The sequence below is a fragment of the Macrobrachium nipponense genome, chromosome 28 (assembly GCF_015104395.2).
Source record: "Macrobrachium nipponense isolate FS-2020 chromosome 28, ASM1510439v2, whole genome shotgun sequence".
In the NCBI taxonomy this organism is placed as follows: Eukaryota; Metazoa; Arthropoda; class Malacostraca; order Decapoda; family Palaemonidae; genus Macrobrachium; species Macrobrachium nipponense.
In genome coordinates, this window is record NC_087217.1 from 31269430 (window position 1) to 31296200 (window position 26771).

At 42.6% G+C, this 26771-nt stretch overlaps 1 protein-coding gene across 7 annotated transcripts in view; it reads right to left on the bottom strand.

Moving 5' to 3' along the window:
• LOC135201642 (vacuolar protein sorting-associated protein 4A-like) overlaps positions 1 to 26771 on the bottom strand; it is a 76552-nt gene that overhangs the window by 17241 nt on the left and 32540 nt on the right. For 4 of the 7 annotated variants that reach the window (XR_010311569.1, XM_064230733.1, XM_064230734.1 and 1 more), the window contains 7 exons: positions 23776 to 23922; positions 23486 to 23606; positions 10583 to 10789; positions 10120 to 10273; positions 9868 to 9987; positions 2976 to 3128; positions 1845 to 2035 (listed from right to left, as the gene is read on the bottom strand). Coding sequence is in view for 6 of the 7 variants with exons in the window: in XM_064230733.1 (XP_064086803.1) it covers positions 1845 to 2035; positions 2976 to 3128; positions 9868 to 9987; positions 10120 to 10273; positions 10583 to 10789; positions 23486 to 23606; positions 23776 to 23922 (1093 nt within the window). In the remaining variant the exon portion in view is untranslated. The remainder of the gene's footprint in view (positions 1 to 1844; positions 2036 to 2975; positions 3129 to 9867; positions 9988 to 10119; positions 10274 to 10582; positions 10790 to 23485; positions 23607 to 23775; positions 23923 to 26771) is intronic. The other 3 variants (XM_064230736.1, XM_064230739.1, XM_064230738.1) reach the window with 2 other exon arrangements.

Sequence of the window (26771 nt, forward strand, 5' to 3'; positions counted from 1 at the left end):
GATTCGGTTCCTGAGCTCACAGGCCAGGAAGAACTGACAAGAGAACCCATTGCCTTCCTGAAAGGAGGCATCCCCTTAGAAACCACGCGAAGGAACTTCTTGGGGAGGGAGGAGCCTTATTCTTCCTCAACTGATGAGCCTTGGATGAAGAAGGGGAGAAGACAGCAGAAGACGCAGGAGAGGACGTTTGAAGGTGCTCATTTCATAGGAATTCTTCCTCAAACTCCTCTCCGACATTTTCTACTGGAGTAGCCACAGGAGTGGCCAGGGTAGCTGCGGCAGGAGAACATACAGGAGCAGATCGGCCAACAATAGCTACAGGAATGTCGGTAACAGCAACAGGAACAATCAGGGCAGCTGGGGCAGGAAGCCCTGTGACTGGTCGCCAGGGAAACAAGAGCAATCAAGACAAGAAGCATAGCATGAGTAGATAACACTACAGGTACAACAAAGCAGTGCCACAGCATACAGGCGTGCCAAAGTTGAAAATCCTAAAGGAAAGGAAAACGAACAATGACAGTCCAGCCATAAACTACTGTAATTACGATGCTTGCTGTCAATCAGAAGAAATAAGCAAAAGAGACTAGTAGAGAAGGACTCCTCTCACTCCGAGGGCAATTTTGTCCTTCAAAGTGGGAGGAGGCCCTTGTGAGGAGGTCTCCAGACTGCCAACCCCTCTCCTCGCCCAACAAGCAAGTGAAGAGGGTGAAGGAGAGATCGCTCCCATAGGAGAGAATGTCATAAGGAAAGATTACCGGGAGAGAGGAATGAGAAAGAAGGGGCGGCTACTGAGGGCTCTGTCGAAGTGCAAAAACTTCCAACACTCGGGAACCCTACTCCAAAGTTTCCTCTCCGCAAGTTCTCGACAGCGCATGCGGCAAGAGCAACACCCAAAAGAGGTATACTGTTGTGGCCTTAGAAGTATAGGGCGTGAGGATGTGATGGGCGAATGTTACACTCTTGGCCACCCGCCCCAAGATGCACACACTGGGGGCAAACAGCCTGCAAGGCTATGAAAAGAAAAGATCCCACCAGGAAAATCGAGTTTAACGACAGTCAGCCAAGAGCTCACGAAAACAAGTCTGCATCACATGATGGCCGAAAGCAAACTGGAATGCTTACATCCAGGCAGGTACTTTATTCCTGCCTACTGGACGGTAGTTACTGCCTAACCACCTTGTTCAAGAGCTTAGCAGCTGTTTTCCAGCTTTGCCAAAAGTAATTTCTAATGTAAAGGACCGAGGGTTTGTATATTGTGTAGAAACAAGTGGTCTTTATCAATTTATGCAGTATTCCACAAACCATGAAAATTCTTATTCAAAATGTATAAAGCATTAACTATAGGGTAAAATACTGAGAGAACAAACACTTGGGCTAAGTTCTTTACATAATCTAACATCCCTAAAAGTAACTATGGTGTTCTTCAGCATCTCTCTCTCTCTCTCTCTCTCTCTCTCTCTCTAAGTCATTCACAATCCCCCTTCAAGAAAAAATGCTGCTATCAAAAAGTAAATAAAAAATAACTGTGAATACAGTCCATACGCAAGTACAACAAAGTGGACTTTCAGAATATATCCCTATGAAGACAAAATAGTTGAAGAATGACCATGTAGCACCTATAACTAGAAACATATAAATTTGTTCCCTATCCTTGCCTTGTATTTTCATTATTAGATAAAATTATGTAAGCACCTACATTGGAATCCTATTTTACTTCCTTTATTTCCAGCAATATTCGCAATATTCCTCTTTAAAAGGTAAACTAAGGAAGAAATGCAACTTCTTGGATTCAGTCCTGATTAAAATAAATGTATGGTAATCAAAGGTAGAGTATTTGGCTTTACCCTTTGTAAACCTCCAGTATCTTGAAGACTGCAACTCCCTGATTGGTTGAAATGCTGCAGCCATGGTCAAGTGAGTAAGATCAGCCCCAGAATATCCTTCTGTTGCATCAAGTAACTTTATCCAGTCTGCATCTGTTAGCTGAAGTGGTACACTAGTAAACTGCTTGGAAATAATTTGACGACGTCCTTCCCTGTTGTGGGAGAAAATGTATCTTAGCAAAGGTGCTATGTAAATTATAATTTGATTAAACTGGCATTGGAAATGTGTAACTCTCAGTTCAATGTACTCTATAGCCTACAGCACCCAAAAGTTAACCATAATCAGAATTACTATTAAACAGTAACAATAACTTACAATAAAATAGCTTACAAATTCCACATCTAAGCCTGAAATACAATACATACTATTGAAATACAATGGTCAAATTGGTTAGTACAGATTTAGAATTGAAATGTTAGTACAGATTTGAAGTTGAAATGACTAAATCTAAGCTGGAAATGAGTTGACCAAGAAGCTAAGAAATTCTATGACAAGAGTATGGCAAATTCATGATATTCTAACACTTTCTCTTGAAGTATAGGTCCAAAAATACAGGCACCCTCACACCTCAAAGAGCAAAATCTCATACACACTACAGGGCAAAGTTGATCAAACTTTGATATTAAATTGACACAGAGCTACAGCTAAACATTATAATAACCTTCAACAAATTTGAAATTTTTTCTAAGCATCACATGCTAATTACATAACTAAATAACAATCCGCTTTCAAGAAAGTATAATAAAATCTTCCTCAACCTACTTAAACATGTTGGTAACTAGGGGAAACACACTAAATAAAACTAAGCTGTCTCACACACACAAACACACTATGTATTTACTTTGTTGTTTTTTCAATACGGCTTCTTTCATGCTCAGAGAAAAGTCAGTAGAAATCACCCAGTTTGTATAAAAACTGAAAATAATGCATGGAACAAAATTTATATTACTGACAATCTCACAAAATTTTTAATTTAATTATCACTTGATACAATTCAGTGGCTCAAGATTTGGAAAAAAGTAAATTTGAATAAATGTGACCCTATGAGATTCCCCAATTTCTTTATTCATGAGATAAGAATAAATACTTGCCTGTCTGGCAGGGAAACAAACACACGCCGTTGAAAGCGCCTCAGAAAGGCAGGATCAAGATCCCAAGGGCAATTTGTTGCTCCTAAGAGAAAGACAGTTGCCGAGTTCTCATCTTCAATGCCTTCTATTTGTTTTAACAACTCTGTCTTGACTCTGATGGTAACAAAAAATTAAAAGGTCAATTTAGGTCGTCCTTGGTATACTGTATCTCACATATCTCGCAACATGAGCTTGTACTGAAAAGCAACTAAGTACTGAAGCTTATTCCTATCAAATAAGATAATAGTATTCAATACCTAATTCTAAATTCACTGCTACAACATACTGATAATACTCAATACCTGGTCAAGTGACTTTCCTTCAGTGATTATAATCTACCACATTTCAAACTAATTTTTGCAGCAGGAAAGGGCACAATTATGGTCAATTTCCTATACTTACTCATCATCATCATCATGATTATTATTATTTTTTTGTCTATCACAGACATCCTATTCTACTGGGTGATTTTTATAGTGTGGAATTCTGGGTTGCATCCTGCCTCCTTAGGAATCCATACTTTTCTCAATGTGTGTGCTGTTTCTAGGAGCACACACTTCTGCATGAGTCCTGGTACTACTTTGGCATCTAGCTTTTCCAGATTCCTTTCCAAGGATCTTGGGATCATGCTTAGTATTCCTATGATTATGGGTACAATTTCCACTGGCGTATCCCGTATCCTTATTTCTATTTTCAGGTTCTGATACTTATCAATCTTTTCTCTCTCTTTCTCTTCTACTCTGGTGTCCCTTGGTATTGTGACATCAACGAGGGGTACTTTCCTATTCATTTTGTCAATTAATGTCACGTCTGGTACATATCACCTTATCTGTTCTTATACCATGGTCCCAAAGGATCTTTGTTTGATCATTTTCTATCACAATTTCAGGTTGGTGTTCGTACCACTTTTGCTGCAAGATAGTCGGTGTTTCTTGCACAGACACCAGTGGAGGGCTTTTGCTACTCAATCATGCCTCTTTTTTTTTACTGATTCTGTGCAAGTGCCGGACATTCCCTTGCTATGTGGTTTATGGTCTCGTTTTTCATATTACACCTCCTGCATATGGGCGAGATGTTATTCCCATCTATCATTCTTTGAACATATCTGGTTCTTAGGGCCTGGTCTGTGCTGTAGTTAACATTCCTTCTGATTCCTTCTTGAGTTCTCCCCTCTGTTTGCCGTGTTTCATCACTGGACAGTTCTTTAGTCTGTCTCATGTACTGTCCATGCATTGGTTTGTTGTGCCATTCCTCTGTTGTTTGTCATATTCCTGTTTGTATATTTCTGGGTCTTCGTTTACTTTTATCAGTCCTTCTTCCCATGCACTCCTTAGCCATTCGTCTTCACTGGTTTTCCGATATTGCCCCAGTGCTCAGTTCTCAATGTTGATGCAGTCCTCTATGCTAAGTAGCCCTCTCCCTCCTTCCTTTTGTATTATGTATATAGTCTGTCTTGCTCTTGGGTGTAGTGCTTTGTGTATTGTCATGGGTTTCCTAGTTTTCTGGTCCATGCTGCTGAGTTTAGCCTTCGTCCACTCCACTACTCCTGCACTGTATCTAATTACTGGTAGTGCCCATGTATTTATGGCTTTCAACATATTTCCGCTGTTGAGTTTTGACTTGAGTATCGCCTCAAGTCTGCATATATTTTTTCTTGATCGTGTCCTTCATCTCTTGGTATTTTATATCCTCTCCTATTATTCCCAGGTATTTGTTTCCTGTCTCATCTGTGTGTTTAATGTTACTCCCATCTGGTAGCTTTATCCCTTCAGTCCTTGTTACTTTGCCTTTTTGTATGTTGATGAAAGCACATTGTTCTATTCCAAACTCCATTCTGATGTCCCAGATACAATTCTTACAGTCTGTATTAAGGTATCTATTTCCTTGATGCTCTTACCATACAGTTTGACATCGTCCATGAACATCATGGTTAATTCTGTTGCCTTTGCCTCCTTTCTTGAGATGGTATCTGCATTAAGCAGCCGATTGGACTTAGTCGGAAATGGCTGCTTAAACAAATAATAATAATAATGGTACCAGCATCCATCTTCTGTAGTACTTTTGTCATGGGAATCAAGGCTACTACGAAGAGTAGTGGGGGACAGTGAGTTGCCTTGAAAGATCCCTCTCCTGATGTTAACCTCTCCTAGTCTTATCCCAGAGCTTGTAAGTACTACTGTATTCCAGTATTGTATTAGCCATGTGTGTGGTATAATTTTGAAGGCCTTCTTATAGTCAACCCATGCCATGCTTAGGTTGGTTTTCCTTCTTACTATTCTTCATTACCATTTTGTCTGTCAGGCGCTGGTCTTTCGTACCCCTACACTTTCTTCTGCAGCCTTTGTACAGCCTTTCACTGATGATATGTTAGTAACTTCCACATTACTGGTAGGTAGGTGATAAGCCTGTAGTTACTTGCTGTATTTCCCTTGTTCTTGTGTTTTTGTACCAAGAATGTTCTCCCTGTGTTCATCCATTTGGACACATGGTGGTTTGTGATACAATGCTGGAGTTGTTCTGCTATTTGTGGGTGTGGGACCTTGAAGTTTTTGAGCCAGTATCCATGGACTTCATTGGGACCTGGGGCTTTCCAGTTGGGCATTTTCTTAGTCGGTGTCATTGTGTTTGTCATGATCCTGTGAATCTTTGTTTTATTTTCCCCATTTCTTCAGCCTTGACTTCCTGTAGCCATGTTGCACGTTTGTTGTGTGATACCAGATATTCCATATGTTTTCCCAGTCTCTTACTCGGTTCAGCTTCAGGAATTTCCTGGTGGTTGTCTTCCCCTCTTAGTTGGCTACATAGCCTTTTCTGGTTGGTTCCAAAGGTTTGTTCTGTTGGCACCCTTTATTAATTTTAATGTTCATGTACCATTGGATCTTATGTGCTTTGGCTTTAAGCCTCTGTTTTATATCTTCTATTGTGTTGTTTAGTACCCTCTCCTGTACTTTGTATTTCTCGTTCAATTCCTCCCTTGTCTTCTTGCTTCTTAGCCTCCTTTCTGCCATCTCTTTCAGTTTACTCAAGTCAGATCTCATCACCATGATTTGCTTTTCCAGGCGCCTTTTCCAAGGCAATTGCTGTTATGGTTTCAGTTGGGTTGGTTGTGATGATGGTGTTAGTGTTTACATCCTCATTAGTTCTACTACTAGTCTTGCTCCTTCATATGGCAGGTTATTTGTTTTTGTGATACTGGTGGTGTGTATTAGTCTTATTATTTCATTGACTTCACTTGTTTTCTCCCTTAGTTTCTTTGTGCTGAAAGCTTTCATGGAGGGGATCTTTGTTCTTTCTATATCTGCTTCATCCATTGTCTGATCTTTTCCAGCCATTCCATCCTCTCCATTACTACTTCTGTGTTTCTTCGTGCATTGTTGTTTGGTAGCTCATCATTCATTCCTGTCGTCTTCTGTGGTATCATCTCTCAGTTCGTCTTCTTGTCCTTCATTGCTGGGTGTTACGTATTTCTCTTTCCAGTTCCTCTCTCTCTGTTGTGGAGAGCCAGTTCTTTGTCTTCAAGTTCTTTACTTGGTCTGCCAGCCTCTGTTCTGTTTGAGGGGTGTTATTTCTCTCATTTCAGATGTTGACCAACCTTCTTCATCCTCTTTCTGTCGGATTGCTTCTGATGTAGCACCTCCATATTTCCTTATTCTCTTATCATCCATTTGTTCTTCTGGTTTGCTTCTGTAACTCCAGTCTCTGGTTGCTGATTACTGTCGTTGTTATGGTGGCCAGTTGCTGGATGACGACCTCCAAGAACCTGATCGCGTTCCCGTCAATTGGGCTGTATACCTGGCTGCCGGACGAAGCTCCTATGTTATCAGTGGATCCATTTATGTTGTTGTTGTTTGATCTTTCATTTCTTTCCATCATTGCTGAGTTTTGCTATTTAACCCATATCTGGACCCAACCCAATCAGGAATAGGTATACTCATTTACAGCTGAGTAGACTGAGGAAATGATGTTAAAAGATCCTTTTTCAAGGAATCAACGCCAAAGAGAGTGGTCACCCACCCAACGACTAACTAGCATTAAGGTTGCTTAACCTGTCCATTGATGAACTAAACAACTCTTATTATTAATATTATGTTTAATGTTTCTAATAAAACAATCGAGTCACATTTCTAAGCAAAGTAAAGTTCAATAATTTGGACAGTAACATGGGAACAGCTCAGTAAGAAAAGATGGAAAGTAGATGGTATACAGCAATGTCTTCTTCTTTCCCACCGTTACCTCTACATTAAGGGGTCGGTTGCCTGATGCGCCTTCTCCACTGCCTTCTATCAAAGGTATCATCCTCCACCAAACCTCTTCTCTTCATATCTTCCTTCACTTTATCTCGCTATCTAATTCTCTGTCTTTCTCTTGATCTTCTTCCTCTAACAGGTGCCTCCCAAGCCCAAGCCCTCTTCCCTCTCTCCTTGTCATCCATCCTCAACATATGCCAATACCATCTCAATTGTAACTCTCTTATCATGTCTGTGATCTTTACTAAGCCTGCCCTTCTTATTTCCTCATTTTCCAATCTCTCAAGCAGTGATATTCCCAAAATCCACTCCAGCTTCTCATCTCTGGTCTCTCAAGCTTTACTTCTTTTCTTCTTACAGCCCATGTTTCTGCTCCATGCATTAACACTGGTCTTATCAGTTATATATCTTGACTTTTAGCTTGCTTGGCATTTTCTTATCACATATCACTCGAGCTACCTCTCTCCACTTCCCCCAAGCAGCTTTTATCCAACTGTCAAATTCAGCCTCACATCCTCCCTCTTCACTTAAAGTAGATACCAAGTATTTAAACTTTTCTGCCTGTTTTGTAATCGAGCATTTTATTTCTTGTATTACTATCCTGTCTCTATCTTTCCTACTCTGCTCAGCAAAACCTGTTTTGTTCACATTCACCTTTTAGCCAGCCACCCCTCTCTAAAGACTCCTATCACTCTCCAACCCTTTTCTGAAGGTCCTTCTCATTTTCAGCAGCAATCACCAGATCATTAGCATATAACAACTCCCAAAGCTCTTCATTCCTGATCTCTTCACTTCATGACCAGCACAAACAAAAATAGGCTTAGTACTGATCCCTGGTGTAGTCCAACACTAACTTCAAAGTTTTCTGTTTCCCCAACTGCTGTTATCACTTTTGTGCTGATTCTTTTATATATCATCTTGACCAGCCTAACCAACTTTTCTGGGACTTTCCTTTTCCTTAAACACCAAAACATCACTTCTCTTGGGGTCAAATGGATACTGCAAAAAGTCTTCTTACACCTCCATTTACAGTCCTATGAATATAATGATATGCGTTTCAAAATATTCTTTCTCCATACTTTTGACATGTAAAGTTTAGTGTGACAAGTGACTGTAAATTAAAAGACAGAAGATGACTTTAATATCATAACTTAAGAAAAACTGTCTGAAATTGTTGGAAACAAGATGTAAAATGTGAGTATAACATTAAAAGATTGATAAGTATGTTTGAAGTACTCTGGTCATAGAGAATAAGAGAAGGCAGGTTGCTAACTAGGAAATTTTTTTTACAGTTTTGCTGGGAAATCATGTAAACCCACTAACTGCTGGGGGCTACTGTGGCAGAAGTGTTCAAACATAAGTGCAAGAATGCATGAGTAAGTGAATTTTACAGTATATGATGGGAAGGGGGAGAGGAGTTATGCTACTGACGAGACCTCCATAGTACACAATTGTGAAGCCAGCTGTAATGATGCAGATCTTTTAATTCACGGGACAGAAAAATTTTAATGATCGGTGCCAAAGTAAGTCAGTTTTAGAACAACATTCCATTGTGGAGATGGAAACAATTCTCAACCCTGAAAGAGAGCTTACATAGCCAGGGGCATTACCCTGTCAACTATGTTAAAGAAAAATTTCTCAGTGGCAAATGGAGTGAGGGAAGGTGTCAGTCACTACCAGACCACCTTTACCTTCATCTAAGGGATATCACACCAAGTCATTGGACACTTTCTTCTTAGGGCCTGCGGTGTTTGGTCATCAAACTGTGTAGCTGCCCAAGCACCAATGGATATAAAAGCACCTGACATAAGGTTCACGGGATCAGGTCAGAATGAATGAATGAAAAATGACTAGCACACAACATCTGCCAAGTTATAAAGGTAGTTAGGTCACAAGAGTCATCCTTCCCCTGAATGAATTAAGGATGACCGATACGTCACATTTGTCAAGTTGGGGAGGAGGTTATAATGGTTGTCCTTTTATGTGATATGGAAACTGGCAATGCTGAGTGATAAGAACAACGGCAGTCACATAACATGGACAATATCTCTTACCTATGTAAAAAAAGTCTCCTAATGAGGTGAAAGTTTGAAGTGCTATTCTTGTAAGAAAAACATTTTTCTCTAGGATACATTGCGTTTTTCTCATACATACCTTACTACATTCCCATCTCTAACCATTTCTGGATGTGCCCCTGATGCTGAAGGAAAAACTGGTACCCTACCTTTTTTGCCTACCTAACAGTAAACAAGATTATTACCAAGCTTTAATAGATGAACCAGCTCACACCATAGGTATACCCAACATAAAAGGCTTAGGTTTTTATTCCTAAGAAGAATGCAATTTACATCCCTTTAAAAGATTGTCATATTTATTATTATTGACAATGTCAAAGCAATAAGAAAAAGAGCAATTTACTGTTCATCTTTAGCTTGGTAATTAACACCAAAAACTTCAGAAGCAGGAAAAATACCGTTGTATACTAAATACAAAGAAAATGCAAAGGGTAGTAATACATTGTTTAAATTTCATGACACTAATACAGATTTGGTAGATACTGTATGCTATAATGTGATTTGGTAAGGGTAGCTGACACTCCAACAAACCTTCGGGAATGTTCATCTTCTCTCTGGGACCGTTTTCGGCAGAGAGAGTCTATTTCATCAATGAAAATAACACTCTGACCTTCTTGTCCACGAGCCTTTTGGAATAGTTCTTGTATTAGTCTGAAAGGAAAAACCAATACCTCTACAGTTACCATGACTGGAACTATATTACCAATACTTAACTTGCAAAAAGTGTTACATTCAGCTGATTTTTCATGTTCATGAGATGCAGTGTGATAAAAAAATTCTTACTTTTCAGACTCTCCAATCCATGATGATAATATGTTGGCAGATGAGACACAATAAAATTTACATTTCAGTTCTGCAGCAATAACCTTTGCGAGCTTTGTCTTCCCTGTACCAGGAGGTCCATACAACAACAACCTTGTCCATGGCTTTGCTCCACCTATAATTACAGAGACAAATAGTCACATTACCTTTTCACTCCCAATTTTTACCTATTTTGGCTTTTTTAATGGCCACAGGTGAAGTGGAAATGTGGACAACATCAATAATCTAAAGGAAAATATAGAAGACATCCTTGATGTCTATTCTGAAGAGTTATACATCATTGAAAAAATTGAGTTAATTCTCATTAAATGTGTGTCCTTTTTCCTCATCCATTGTCCCCTATGAAAGCCTACTCACATCCAAGCACACAAACTACATCATAACTTCAAAACATAATAAAAAAAAATGACAGTATTCTACTTACCTTGGAATAGTTGCGGGTACTGACTAGGCATTAAAACAGCTTCCTTCAAAATCTGCTTCACATCATCCAGTCCTACAATGTCATCAAGAGATCCTCCTTGCACATTACATGACATCAACATATCTTCTAATGATATTCCTCTGTCAGTTGATGAGCTGCATTCTGACACTGTTCGAGAAAGATGTCCCCGTCCACTGCTAGCACTAGCTGTGAAACAACATCTATAACATTAGACCTTGAGTAATAATGATACAGGACTAATACTAATAGTACATTATATCCACTCTAAACAGCAAATAGTAAATAATATATAAAGTACAAGGAAAAATTTTTTTCCCATGCTGAAATATGGTTTGCATCTGACTTAGTCAAGAGTTCTCAACACACTTAAAATAAATGAATTTACCCTTAATAACTTCCTAGCTGTAACAATCATGTGTATGAATTTTTACAAAAAGTATTCATAAAGGGTTGGTGTAACTCCTGTGATAAGAAAAGTCAGTGAGCATTGTCTTGGCAATTACTAAACCAATTTCTATTTCAATTTCTATTTGGTAACTGCCCAAGTTTGGATCCCGGATTCAAGAGAACAAGACAGCAAGAACCACAAAGATTTTCACTGCACAAGTAGGAACTACAGTTACTTAAATTTTAAACCATGATATGTTGACCTTCAGATCCTACTTTGGAGAATATTGCTTCAGATGAAAGCGAACCCCGTCATTTCAACTTCAAATTTAAATACTAAAGATCTCAACTGATTGATGTGACCAATAGTTGTATATTTTCTGGGCCTAACCTGTGTCACTCCGTGAAATGATTCCTATAGCACTCATTTCTAAGGTATAAATATTGCTAAATATACTAGAGGAAAAAGCTATATGGTTATGCCAGAGTTTCCTGGCTTGCTCACCCTTATTTAGGGTGTCATTATGGAAACTGGGGCGTGTGTAACCACTATCAGAGGTCCCCAGCCATTTAGTCTCTTCCTTTCTCAATATCCCTCGTCTACAGAGGAGCCGTTCTAGGCCATCTACCGCCCGCCACTGCTACAACTAGCGTCTTGTTTAACATTCCTTTCGATAGCACTGCTAACGCCACACGTGTTGTGTTTTTAAGCTGTGTTATTCTTTGTGAATTCACCCTTTTCTGGGCCTAACCTGTGTCGCCCTGTGAAATGGTTCCTTTGATACTATTTCTTAGGTATAAATATTGCTATTCATCCTAGAGAAAAAAGAAACAATATAATGCCAAGATAAATGGCTCGCTCACCTCTAATAGAAGTGTCGGTATAGTAAAGGAGCGAGTGGAATCACTACCAGAGGTCCCTAGCCATTTAGCTTCTTCCTTCGACAGAACCCCCAACTACGGAGGAGCCGTGCTACAGCTCCCGGTACTCTCTACTACTACCGTGAGCGCCTCCGACGCCTGTGACGTCATTCCTTTGATAGCCGCCATCGCCGCCACACGTTGCCTTTTTCTCTGTTGTGCGATCGCTTTCTGAGGTTTTTTCAAGATGTCTTCAGCTTCTGCTTCTAAGTTAAGTACGTTTTTTCAAGATGTCTTCAGCTTCTGCTTCTAAGTTAAGTACTGTTTGGGGTTACTGATCTCATTTTATGATGATCTACGTGTTTTTTGTATGTTCGGAGCCTTATCGGCCCGGTCTGCCCCTCGACCGCATGGCGGTAAGGGTTCTCTCTTTCGGTCTCCCATACCGTTAGGGATTTCCCTTTTCACAGTACTATTGATATGGTTACTTATACATAGTTTCTATATCTTTTATGCAGTTAGCTTGTTAGTTAGGCCTTCACGGGGCACGCTCCGACCGCACGTTTCGGACCTTAGCTTAGCTATGCCTTACGTTTGTTAGGAGTTTTTATCAGTCATGGTCTAGAGCGTCATATCATACTAATTATTCTTATGTTCCCTCTTGCCTACTCTAGTTCCTGATTACCGTTCAATCTTACTAGTAGGTACTAGGTTAGGCTAGCATACACCATTCTTCGGACTGGCGATTAGCCTAACCCTGTTATCACTGACCTTACCGTTAGGTTAGGCTAACATACCCCAATCTTCGGATTGGCGATTAGCCTGCCCTCCTTCTCTTGAACTAGAGGTTAGGTTAGGCTAACATATCCCCTTCTTCGGATCAGCGATTAGCCTATACCTTTATTCTGATTTGTTTAGTTTATTCGTGTCCCCCGTGTTAGCCTAGCTTTAAGATATTGCATTATATTATATGTTTTGATTTAATTTATTTTATTATAAGTAATCCTAATATATCAGTTATATTAGATTCGACCTTTGTTGTTCTGATGGACCTTCCCCACCTCGTGTTTATCACCTGGCTGGGAAGGCCGCCGGTCTATCGCGGTGAGCCACCCGGTTACGGGGTCCTCCACCCGTCCCCTCCATACATTGCCACCCACGCCAATGGGTGTTGACTCGTTTCTCACAGCTAGCGTCCAAGTCTGCATGAGAGGGGGTGACTCACGGGGCTTGTGGGGAGTTCCCCCTACTGGTGCTCTCACTCATCACGTGCCTCGGGGGCTTGGGACCTTCTCCCCCTACCTCCTCCGACCTTAACTGGCCGCAGGGGTTAGAAGGTTCCCCTACCCCACGTACTTCCCTACCCTTCCCCCCCCCCCCCCAGTTCAGTCCGGCGGTAATACTCCGCCGCTACCGAACAACAAGAGAGGGGGGAGGGGACCACTGGGAGCCTATCCAGCTAGGATAGTTCACATGAGCACTTACTGATATGATGGTTATTCTGTTACTAATTAAGGACTTTTTGTTGTTACTCCGGGGGTTTTTAGTTCTACCTCTTGTCCTATCCCTTCCTTCAACAGAAGTTTGACCTTGCTCACTCAGTATTCTCAACTCCGGGCCACACGGAGAACTCCGGGCCCGACGGAGTTTATTTTACCCATATAACAAGTGAGCCTAGGCGGAGGCAGAGACTATTCCCCCCCTCGTAACTATTCTACGTGTTTTTAAGTGCATGCCCCTACTTTAAGTCCTTATTCATACGGAGCGAGCCTTAGAGCTTACTCCGGCAGTTTCTTTTGCTTGCCACTTATACGTAGAACACTATCCGTCGGTCCTACTCCGGCAACCCCGGATATTTTGCATTTTTATACCACCGGAGGTTGTCATTGGTACTCATGTATCCTTTGACTTACAGATGTCGTGCTGCCAGGAGATTGGGTGCAGTGCCGTCCTTCAAGACCCATGCGGCCATATAGTTTGCCGCTCCCATGCTGGATGCGCAGTGAAGGTGGAGGACTTTCTAGTTTGGCACCATGAAGCCTGCCAAACCTGCTACTTGCTAGTAGGCGATGCCTCACTAGTAGTAAGTTTTCTTAGCACTATCTTCATTCATCACCTGGAATACTTGTTATTATTGTATATATTTCACATGTGGGACACATATTCATATAGTCTCAACACAACAGACATTCCTCCCCTACCCTTTCCCTAACTCTAGACCTTTCTTACAGGGTTCTGACGAGGAGAAGAAGAAGGCTTTGACTACCCTCAAAGCATGGGTGGGAGGATTTGGCCGGAACTCGAAAGGCCGCCCCTACATCCTTACCCAGGACATGGCTGACCTGATATTCCCCGGAGCCAAGAAGGGATCAGTGGTGGACCCTGTAGTGGCCGCCACTTTGCTGGCCAACCTCCAAGTCATGATCTCCCTTCAGGATGGGGACTTTCCAGAGGATGTAGCGGAAGATGTCACGGCAATGAACCTCGATGTCGAACCCATGGCTATAGACTCGATGGGTACAGGTAAGGGTGTAGTAGGGGCAGCTTCTACGGGTTCTCAGGGCCCTTTCCTGAGTTCCCTTTCTCCATCACCTTCCACTAATCCTTCTACTTCTACTTCTTTCCGGGGCTTCACTGAAGACCAGCGGTCTGTCCGTCCTAAGGTTACTTCAGTGATCCCCAAGGCTAAGTCGTCTGAGGAGAAACTTAAGAAGTCTCTCCCCAAGAAATCGGTCATCTTGGCAGATGCTGTAACTCCGGCTCACCACCCCGGAACAGTTAAATCAAGGGATGCCTCTTCGTCAGCGTCGAGGTCCCCCAGATGTAAATCTTGTAAGGATCGGGTTCAAGTCCCTCCTTTCGATCCCGAATCCTTCTTGGCCAACATCCTGGAGCAGGTGGGAGTTATCGTAGGGTCCTTGGTAGACAACAAGGTCGGCTCGGTACTCTCCCAGCTCTCCAGTTCTGTTGCGTCTTCCGGCCAGTCGATCCAATCGTGGCGGAACGGCTGGCTGCTCAGGAGAATGCCATCGCCGGGATTCAAACCACGATCGCGGCAGGATCCCCCCTAGCTGTGCCACCTTCTCCTCTCCCAATGCCAGATTCCAGCCAACTGCCGGAATTCAAGGCGGCCAATCCTTGGAGGATTGCCTCATATGCCCCGTTTGTCAACGGAATGTTGACCATCGAAGGCATCGGAACTTGAAGGTGGGAAGACTTCGAGTTCCACCCCAGGGACCTTCAACCCCCATTCATTGGCTACGTCCGACTAATGGAAGCAGCCATGATGAGAGAGGACAAAGTTCCCAAGGAGACAGTCATCCTTCCGAGGGAACAGGCGCAGCAGACTCTACTGAGAAGCCTAGAGGAATGGGGATGTGAGAACACCCGCATCAATGCCTTTAGAAGTCCCTTCACCATTTTCACTCCGGTGGAAGGGACTCCGCTACCACTCACCCTTAAGGGAGTGGAAGCAACCTTTCAGGCAGCCCTGAAGGACGAGCCCCTGCCTCAACTTCAACTCCGGGAGACGGAACCCACCTCTCTCCTGGTCCCAGGCTCCGAGACATACTTCGAGGGGGCAGTTCCTACTTTCTCAGTAGGAAAACTCAAGGCGGACTGTGCCACCACTCTCTTTAGTGAGAGACTTCCCAGGTTGTCGGACTCCCTCATCCAGACGGAGTACGACGCCCGGACTAGGCTCGCGAGATCCCTTTCCTCTATGACTATGGCAGAGATGACGGCTCTTGTATACCAACAAGAGCCATTGTTTAAGGTAATGGCTAAAGGTCTGCTGCACACCATGCAGTGTGACCTTTACGACTTCCTAATAGCCAGGAGGAATTGCAGGAAGCACGTTCTGGCAGAAGCTACAATCCGCCATGAACCAAACAAGCTGATAGCTTCCTCAATTTGGGGGACGGACCTCTTCCCAGCACCAGTGGTAGCAGAGGTCCTATATGAGGCTTCGAAAGTCAACCAATGCCTCAAAGTCAGATGGGGACTGGTAACGAAGCGGAGACAGGAATCTTCTGGTCCAAGTCAAAGGATCAAGAAGAAACCAAGGAAGTTCTCTCCCTTCCAGCCTCCTCAGCAGACGTTGGTTCAGGCAGTCCCAGCACCACAAGAGCAACCACCGTCGAAGGGTCAACAGCAATATCTTGTCCTGACCCCGCAGTCCCAGCAACCCCAACCCTCTACTTCCTTTGCTGTCTCTCCAGCCTACAACTCCACCTATGAAAGCCAGAACTTTCAAGCTTTCAATAGGTTCGCGAGAGGTAGCAGAGCAAGAGGTGCCTCTCGGTTCAGAGGGTCCAGCAGGGCTGCAAGCAGGGGAAGAGGTTTCCGAGGAGCAAGAGGTGGCCGCCCCTCGGCAAACCAGCAGTGAGAGTCCCAAGGTAGGAGGGAGACTGTACCTCTTCCGCCAGCGGTGGGGGTTCAGCCCTTGGGCTCAGAGTATAGTGACCAAAGGCCTAGGTTGGAGTTGGCTAGAGGGCCCTCCTCCAACCAACAGATTCTATCACGCACCAACAACGGAATTGGTAGAGTATACCCAAGACCTCCTTCTCAAAGGAGTAGTCTCAAGAGTCAACAATTTAAAATTTCAAGGACGCTTGTTCAGCGTGCCAAAGAAAGACTCGGAAAACCGAAGAATCATCCTAGACTTGTCCCATCTGAACTTATACATTCATTGCGACAAGTTCAGGATGCTGACCGTTTCGCAGGTACGGACCTTACTTCCCCGTGGGGCCGTCACAACCTCTATAGATCTTACAGATGCCTACTATCATGTTCCCATGGCCAGACACTTCCGTCTATTCCTAGGCTTCAAACTAGGCAACAGATCCTACTCCTTCAAAGTAATGCCATTCGGGCTCAACATAGCCCCCAGGATCTTCACCAAATTGGCGGAAGCAGTAGTGCAAGAGCTAAGGAAACAGGGAATAATGCTAGTGGCTTATCTGGACGATTGGCTTATTTGGGCAAAGAACCCCAAAGAATGCAAGGAAGCAACGGTCAGAGTGATCAAATTCCTGGAACATTTAGGTTTCCAAATAAACAAAACCAAGTCCAGACTAACACTGGAATCTCGATTCCAGTGGTTAGGCCTTCAGTGGGACTTACAATCGCACACTCTATCAATTCCGTCATTGAAAAGGAAAGAAATAGCAAGAGCTACAAAGCAATTTCTCAAACAACAACAAAAATCCCGGAGGTGCCAGGAGAGGATCCTGGGCTCACTCCAGTTTGCATCAGTCACAGACGTTCTGCTCAGTGCCAAACTCAAAGATATAAACAGAGTATGGCATTCAAAAGCGAATTGCAGGTCACGGGACAAACTAGCTTCTATCCCGGCGATCTTACGGAAACGTCTCCGCCCCTGGACGGAGACAAAGAATCTTTCAAAAGCAATTCCTCTACAGTTTCCTCCTCCATCATTAGTGATCCACACGGACGCCTCACTAACAGGGTGGGGAGGATACTCCCAGCACGAAAAAGTTCAAGGAACTTGGTCGTTAACATTCCGCCAGCTACATATCAATGTACTGGAAGCCAAGGCAGTATTTCTCACACTGAAACGACTCCGTCCGCCCAAGAACTCACATTTCAAACTAGTTCTGGACAGTGCAGTAGTAGTACACTGCATCAACAGGGGCGGATCCAAGTCAAGCCACTTGAACCATGTCATGATAGCCATCTTCTCTCTGGCAAACAAAAACAAATGGCACCTGTCAGCCACTCACTTGGCAGGGGTCAAGAACGTAGTAGCAGACGCTCTATCTCGCTCCGTTCCGTTGGAATCAGAGTGGACACTGGACAGAAGTTCGTTCAATTGGATCAGTCTACAAGTCCCCGGACTTCAAGTAGACCTCTTCGCCACGGAGTCAAACCACAAACTCCCTTGTTACGTGGCACCCAACCTCGATCCTCTGGCATATGCTACGGATGCAATGATCCTCGATTGGAACAAATGGAAGAAGATTTACCTCTTCCCTCCGGTGAACCTTCTCATGAAAGTTTTAAACAAACTCAGGACATTCAAGGGCCAAGTAGCTCTAGTAGCTCCCAACTGGCCCAAGAGCAATTGGTTCCCTCTACTTCTAGAGTTGAGACTCCGACCCCTACGGATTCCCAACCCCAAACTAACCCAGTTAGTGCAAACTCAGACTGTGTCCGCTTCCTCAAGAATTCAGAAAACCCTAACTTTATGGATTTTCTGAAATTCGCAGCTATGAGGAATGCAGAAATTGATCCCCAGAATATTTCATTCTTGGAATCAGATAAAAGAGAATCTACCCTGCGTCAATATGATTCATCTGTTAAGAAACTAGCAGAGTTCCTTAAGGTGTCAAACTCTCAAGTCATGACAACGAACCTAGCCATAACTTTCTTCAGATCATTGTTTGAGAAAGGTTTAGCAGCAAGCACTATCACTACGACCAAATCAGCTCTTAAAAAGATCTTCCAATTTGGTTTTAGCATAGATCTTACGGATTCGTACTTTACATCCATACCAAAACTTTGTGCTAGATTAAGACCATCAACGAGACCTAAAACAGTCTCTTGGTTCTTGAATGATGTTCTCAAACTGGCCTCGGACATTAACAATGACTCTTGCAATTATATATCTCTCTTGAGGAAAACCCTATTTTTATTAAGTTTAGCCTCAGGAGCTAGAATATCAGAACTGTCAGCCTTATCAAGGGAACCGGGTCACATTGAGTTCCTCCCCTCAGGGGAAGTCCTCTTATCCCCAGATCGCCACTTTCTAGCCAAAAATGAAGATCCACAGGACAGATGGTCCTCGTGGAAAATCCTACCACTACCTCAAGACATTTCCCTTTGTCCTGTCAACTCATTAAGAGCCTACCTAGGTAGAACAACTCTGAAGTCTTCAGGTCCGTTGTTCATTAGAAAGGAAGGTGGTACATTATCCCTAAAAGGGATCAGGCAACAAATTTTATACTTCATTAAACAGGCCAACCCAGAGTCCTTTCCTTGGGCCCACGATGTTAGGGCAGTGGCCACATCTATTAATTATTTCCAACATATGAATTTTGACGATCTTAAGAAATATACAGGCTGGAAATCTCCGACAGTTTTCAAACGGACGCATACTATCATATCCCAATCGCAAGGCACTTTCGCCCATACCTAGGCTTCAAGCTGGGAGACCAGGCATTCTCTTTCAAAGTGATGCCCTTCGGACTGAATGTAGCCCCCAGGGTATTCACGAAGATAGCGGAAGTAGTAGTTCAACAACTGAGATCACAAGGGATAATGGTAGTAGCGTATCTCGACGATTGGCTGATTTGGGCACCAACCGTCGAGGAATGCCTCAAAGCCACAGCCAAAGTAATACAATTTCTGGAACATCTGGGGTTCCAAATAAACAAAACGAAATCCAGATTCACTCCGGAGACTCGTTTTCAGTGGCTAGGCATCCAATAGGACTTATCCTCCCACAATCTGTCAATTCCGGTGGTCAAAAGGAAAGAAATAGCCAAGTCAGTAAGGCAATTCCTCAAGAACAAGAAAACTTCAAGGAGAAACCAGGAAAGAATCCTAGGTTCCCTTCAGTTTGCTTCAGTGACGGACGTTCTTCTGAAAGCAAGGTTGAAAGATATAAATCGAGTTTGGCGATCAAGAGCAAATGTCAAATATCGAGACAAGTTGTCAGTGATCCCGCAAATCCTTCGCAACCAACTTCGTCCATGGGCGAAGGTAAAGAATCTGTCCAAGTCAGTTCCTCTTCAATATCCTCCTCCGGCGCTAACTATCCACACAGACGCCTCACTAAGCGGTTGGGGAGGATACTCTCAGTTCAAAAAAGTCCAAGGAACTTGGTCAACTCAGTTCCGCCAGCTCAACATAAACGTTTTGGAGGCTATGGCAGTATTTCTTACCCTGAAGAAACTCCTTCCACCAAAGAAGTCTCATATAAAACTGGTTTTGGACAGTGCAGTAGTAGTACACTGCATCAACAGAGGGGGATCCAAATCAAAACATGTGAACCATGTCATGATAGCCATTTTCTCTCTAGCGAACAAGTACAAATGGCACCTGTCCTCCACCCACTTAGCAGGAGTAAGGAATGTGATAGCGGATGCCTTGTCCCGGTCAGTTCCTCTAGAATCAGAGTGGTCTCTGGACAACAAGTCGTTCCAGTTGATACGCCGGAGTGTCCCAGATCTCAAAGTAGATCTTTTCGCCTCACAAGCGAACCACAAGCTTCCTTGCTATGTGGCCCCCAACCTGGACCCTCTGGCTTATGCCACGGACGCCTTGTCCATAGATTGGAATCAGTGGAGGAGGATATACGTCTTCCCTCCAGTGAATCTTCTTTTGAAAGTTCTGAACAAACTCAGAACCTTCAAGGGACAAGTAGCTCTAGTAGCCCCGGACTGGCCAAAGAGCAACTGGTACCCCCTACTTCTGGAATTGGGTCTCCGGCCTCGACGGATTCCCAATCCCAAACTATCTCAATCAGTACAAATGAGGACTGTGTTCGCTTCCTCAGGAATTCTCAAAACCCTAACTTTATGGACTTCATGAAGTTTGCGGCTAAAAAAGATGCTAACATTGATCCCCAGAATATCCTCTTCTTAGAATCAGATAAGAGGGAATCAACTTTGAGACAGTACGACGCTGCTGTCAAAAAGTTAGCATCTTTCCTGAATGAGTCAAACACTACAACCATGACAGTGAATTTAGCTATATCCTTCTTCAGGTCCTTATTTGAAAAAGGCTTAGCAGCTAGCACTATTACCACTAATAAATCAGCTTTGAAGAAAATCTTTCAGTTGGGTTTTCAAATAGACTTAACAGACTCTTACTTTACGTCTATTCCCAAAGCCTGTGCTAGACTTAGGCCTTCTGAAAGACCTACTTCAATTTCATGGTTTTTAAATGACGTCCTCAAACTAGCTTCAGACACTGACAACTCTTCTTGCACATTCATAATGTTACTAAGAAAGACGCTATTTTTACTAAGCTTGGCCTCAGGGGCCAGAATTTCAGAACTGTCGGCTCTATCCAGAGATGCGGGGCATGTTGAATTTCTCCCTTCAGGAGAAGTTTTGGTTTCCCCGGATCGTACTTTTTTAGCTAAAAATGAGGATCCTTTAGCAAGGTGGGGACCTTGGAAGGTCATCCCTCTTCCCCAAGACCCTTCTCTCTGTCCAGTAATGACCTTAAGAGCCTTTCTGTCTAGGACATCTTCTAGATCCTCAGGTCCTCTCTTTATGAGAGAAAAAGGTGGCACTTTAACAGTAAAAGGGATCAGGCAGCAGATCCTTTACTTCATTAAGCAAGCCAATCCTGAATCATTCCCAAAAGCACATGATGTCAGGGCAGTAGCCACCTCTATTAATTATTTTCAACATATGAATTTGATGATCTTAAGAAATATACTGGATGGAAATCGCCGACAGTCTTCAAGCGTCACTATCTAAAGTCCTTGGAATCCTTAAAATTTTCAGCAGTGGCAGCGGGAAACTCTGCACAGTAGTTGTAGTTGAAGATCCAGGTCTCCTTTCTACCTACCTCGGCTAATATGTCTCTTACCCTACCGTTAAGCTCTATATGGTTCTCTAGCCTTAGCTGCTATGATTACATCAAGGTGGAATGTCCCTAATTTTTATGCTAGGGACATCAACATCAATTTGTATATTATGAAATGTCTTTGAGTGTTGCTACCCTTATTTTTATGCTAAGGTAGCACACCTTGATTGTTTACTATGTTTTGTATATTGTTTTAGTATTAGTGAGTCTTCTTATTATATTATCTCACTCACCATACTAATAAGTTATCATTGATTGTTTAAATTATTATTAAGTTAGTTATAAGTACCTTTAAATTTGTAAGGAAATTTTGTATGATAACTTTTGAATAATTGACATTATACCTTTAATTTTATTTCATAGCTTCATTGAGACCTTTTTCTTTGTATTCATCTTGTGCTGTTTCTCTGGTACTATTTCACACAGCAACACGAACTGAGCCCAGAAAAGGGATTTTGACGAAGGAAAAATCTATTTCTGGGCGATGGGTTCGTGTCGCCCTGTGAAATAATCCTTAAGTTCATTATTTCTAAGGTAAATGATCTAACACATACCAGAGAAAAAACAAATTCAAGAGGATGTTAGTATAACTGACTCGCTCACTCTAATAAAAGGAGAGTGTCGGTATGGTAACAGGGGCGAGTGAGACCACTACCACGAACCTATTGCCATTTAGAACTCTTCCACATCAAAATCCCCACCTGCGAGAGCCGATCCATAGGCGGTGACGGCCGCTACTACTACTACTACCCACGCCACGCGGACTCCAGCGCCTCTAGTGGTCATCCTTGTCGTTAGATGTTCATCTTGGGCTGCAGGGCGGGACACGGGGGGATTTCACAGGGCGACACGAACCCATCGCCCAGAAATAGATTTTTCCTTCGTCAAAATCCCTTTAGAGGTTCAGTTAACAATGTTAATGACTTTCCTTTGTACATAAATCTTGCAAGTGCAGCTGACATTACAGTATTTTGAAAAGAACCTCTTCTCATGAATGCCTTCATTTACGGTGCAGCAATGAACAATATCATCACTTTATAGTGCAATTACAACAATAGTGTGTAAGACTCAAAAGATAATAAAAAAGAACATACCTAAAGAACTCTAAAAATTTGACCAAAAAATATCTATCATAATAAAGAATAGGACTATAAACAGCACATATTTAGAAAATCGTGCAAATCTGCAGCATGGTGAAATACAGGGAGAAGACAAAATTGGCAAAAATGTATCACACTTCATGGTGAAACAAGATAAATTGGGACACAATACCATGAATACTAGCAATATTATCGGGAAAAAATCCTCTATGCACTAATCATTTATGAATGGGCAAACAAACAGTGATTGCTGTAAGGAAGTTCCATTACTACCTAAGGCCCTTAAACAACAACAAACAGTGTCTAGCGAGAGTTTTTCAGTCAGCCTTTAATTTCAGTAGCACCTGACACCATTTGGCAGAAACTGTGTATATAATAAATTTTATAGAGCACTTTACATAAATGACCATGGACACCATAGCACAATAGCATTACTGCAAAATAAGACATTCAGAAATGCCCACTTTATTACTAACTACAAAACAAGAGGTTCAGAAATGTCCACTTAATTACGTACTATGTTACATATCATACTATGAAGAAGGGTGAATGAGTCTACAATCAATGACATGCCATTATGTGATACATACACTATAAAAAAAATTTTACACTGCTGATTCTTCTGTCAAGGAGTTCAATGCAGGATTAAGGGGGAAAAGAGAGAGCAAAAAAAAAATTGCTGGCAAAATTAGTAATCATCAGTGACGCTTTAATCAGAATCTTGCTATAGGAGAGATATGTTGCTGGTGACTGACCCAACTTTTTAAAGTATTGTGTGGTATTATAAGGTAGTGCAACCACCCATTATGATTTTGAAGTGCTAAGCGTAGACATGAAAGATGAAATGGGGAATTTGCAAAAAATCTAAATATAAATGTATCTAACTTCAGTGTCCAGGCTTGATGAAGTTTGAGCTCACTTTAGTTCAATTTTTATAAAAGATAAGTTAAATTCTTTGCTGAATACTTACCACCAGTTAATCTGTAGCCTTCACTTAATGTGCGCTTCCGAAGGCATCCAGGTCCATTGCGACGCATTTCAAGTGAAGACTGCTGAAGAGATAGTGTTTCCAGGAGGCTCTCTAGAGAATCCTAAGGAAGATGATACATGCACTTCAGAAGGGGAAACAAAACACATTTATACTTATTTAACAATTATATTTTCATGATAATTTGTTAGCAATTGAGAAAACTAATTACATTAATTAAAAAAGTTAAACTGATGATTATTTTGATAACAATATTAATGATCTCATCTCACATGGAAAAGACCAGAACTAGATCCCATGGATGGCAGCACCATATTAGTATACTTTGGGGTCATCCCTAAGGGAAATTGGCATATGGAAGGGACTGAACTGCATAGGTTAAGGGACGGGCAACCAAATGCCCCCTTTACATGTTGTAACTGCAAAAAGCCAGAAATTAGACTGTAGAAGATAGGCTAAGAGTTTAAACATGAAGGATGTGAAGGTCCTTCTGAAAGTAAGATTCTCATGTCAAATTCTTGGACAGAGTTATGCCCACAGTCAAGTTTATTTGGGCCACTTTTAATGTTGACTTGTGGCCTAGACATAGTGAGTCCATTATGTGTTTCATAAAATTTACTATAAAAATGGAATTTTTATTCTAAAATTAATATTAATAATACTTACCTGTATAATTTATCTAGCCCTAAATCCCCAAAAAACGCACCAAAATTTACCACATTGGCAACCCTGTTACCTCCTATTCTGTCCGCCAGTTGGCAACACTGTCGTTGACAGATACAAAACCTTCCCTCAAATCAGTTGTGATAGGCAGATCGTGGGGTAGGATGGGTGGGACTAGATAAATTATACAGGTAAGTATTATTAATATTAATTTTAGAATAAAAATTCCATATTAATAAACATTACCTTAATATAATTTATCTAGCCCGATTAACCACATTGAAAAGGAGGAGGGAATCTGAATACAATTTCCCCTTCGGACAGAATAGGAGAAAACAATCAAAGAAATATATATCATAGGCAGTCAAAACTCAACCCAAGGTCTAAGATACTAACAACTCAAAGTCTCCTACCATAATGCCGCCAAACTGCGGTAGCACAGGACAAGGAGTAAGTGCATAGTCAGTCCGTCTGTACTTAAGTCAGGTGGCCGACCAGGTGACCAGTCAGACGAATCGAGGACAGCAAGGCTGCACCCTGAAGACTATCAAGCACTATTCTTTCCCTGAAGGATGAGTGTCTGGACTGTCTGGGCGATTCAAAGCTAAGCAAACCTTGGGGGTGTATCAACGCAACCCAACGTCGCCAGCAACGAATCGGCTCATGAGCAACTCCTAACTCGAGCTTTCTGGTGCCAAGAGAAAGGAGCGCGGAGCAAAAAGGCGATTCAGTCCCGAAGGACGAATGCCTGACAGTCCAACCTGGTCTCATGTTACACGATCATCGGGGGTGTATCAACGCAACCGACTTCGTCAACAAGAAACTCAGGGCTACTAAATGTCGCCTGATCTCGCACGAGTGTCTGACTCCGAGAAAACAGGTGAGACAAAAAGTAGATGGTGAGCGAGTCACCAGATGACAGCAGACGATCCATCGACTAATTCCCTGTCCAGGACAGTGGAAGAAGCAGGAGTCGTCAGGACAAGCGAACCAGTGGCTAGTCCTAAGTCGGCATCGACTCTGGGAGAAGCGTAATCGCCAGTGCCGACAACCCAGTGGCTAGTACCATTTCAAACTGACAATGGAAGCAGCATGAGTTGCCAAGCAGTCAGTCCTTGTCATCAACAACACCTAAATACCAAACTGCCTAATTCCCATTATAACTACGTCAAAAACTGCCATGGGTTATAATACAAAAAACAAAAAATATATACAACAAAACAAAAATTAATGAATAATATACAGGTAGCAACCAAACGTAAAACAGGAAGACTACCTAATTCTCCTGTCTGACGACCTGTCCTGCCATCACCAACGGGCCCAAAGAACGAAGGTCGCCTAGGAAAATATCCCTCAAGTAAAAAGAGGCAAAAACAGAATTAGAACGCCAAGTCGCCGCCTCAAGCACCTTGGCGACTGAGACATTCTTCATAAAAGCTACTGATGTAGCAACTGCTCTAATACTGTGTGCTCTCGGCGTCTGGTCTTCCCCGGCAGCCGAACCACCAGTTTTAACGATCAGATCTCTGAGAAAAAAGGATACACCATTCTTTGAAATAGGTCTCTTGACATTTCGGGGTGAAACAAACAGATGACGGGGACGACCCTGAATGTCCTTCGTGCGGCGTAAATAGCATGAGAGCGCCCTAACAGGGCAAAGAACTAATTCCTCATTTAAATTACCGACAAAGTCGACCAGCGACTTCAGTACGAAAGACCTGGGAATGGGATTATCAGACGATTCAGTCTTTGCGACAAATTCAGGAAGGTATGACAAAATCATGTCTTGTCCAGATCTGGCAACCAGAAAAGAGAGTGCTTGTAGTTCACTCACCCTCTTGGCTGTAGCCAGCGAGACAAGGAAGAGTGTCTTAGAAGAGAGGTCCCTAAATTTGGCAGAATTCAGAGGCTCAAACGGAGGGAACCTTAAGGCTTGAAGGACTTTGTTAACGTCCCATGTCGGAGGCGAACACTGCGGCCTGGGTCGAGATAGGGAAAAAGATCGAAGTAAATCTTTAATGACATAAGATGAAGAGATCTCAGGGAGCCTTGCCTTAAAAACATAGGAAAGCATAGACCTATAACCCTTAATGCACGAAGGTGATAGGGCCCTGTCATGATGTAAATGAACTAAGAACTCCGCTACTTTCGGTAAGGAAGGTCTAGAAATTGAATGTCCTTGAGACTTACACCAACGTCTGTAAACCGACCATTTAGCCGGATAATTTTCTCTGGTTGATTGCCTTCTGGCGAGAGCCAACTGTCGCGCCACTCTGGAGGAGAACCCTTCGTGCTTGGAGAACCTCCTGAGAGTCTCCAGGCATGAAGATGAAGCATGTGGAGCCTCTGATGGAACCGATGAAAATGGGGTTGTTTGAGATCTGGTCTCTCTGGCAGGCGAATGGGGGGTTCCACCAGTGCTTCCAGAAGGTCGGGAAACCACTCCTTCTGTGGCCAGAAGGGGGCGATCAAGGTGAGATCCAGACGCTTGGTTGCCCTCACTTTGTTGAGGACTGACCTCACCAGAGAGAACGGAGGAAAAGCATAGGCTTGAAGTCCCTCCCAGTCCTGCAAAAGAGAGTCTGTCCCGGCACTCTGAGGAGTC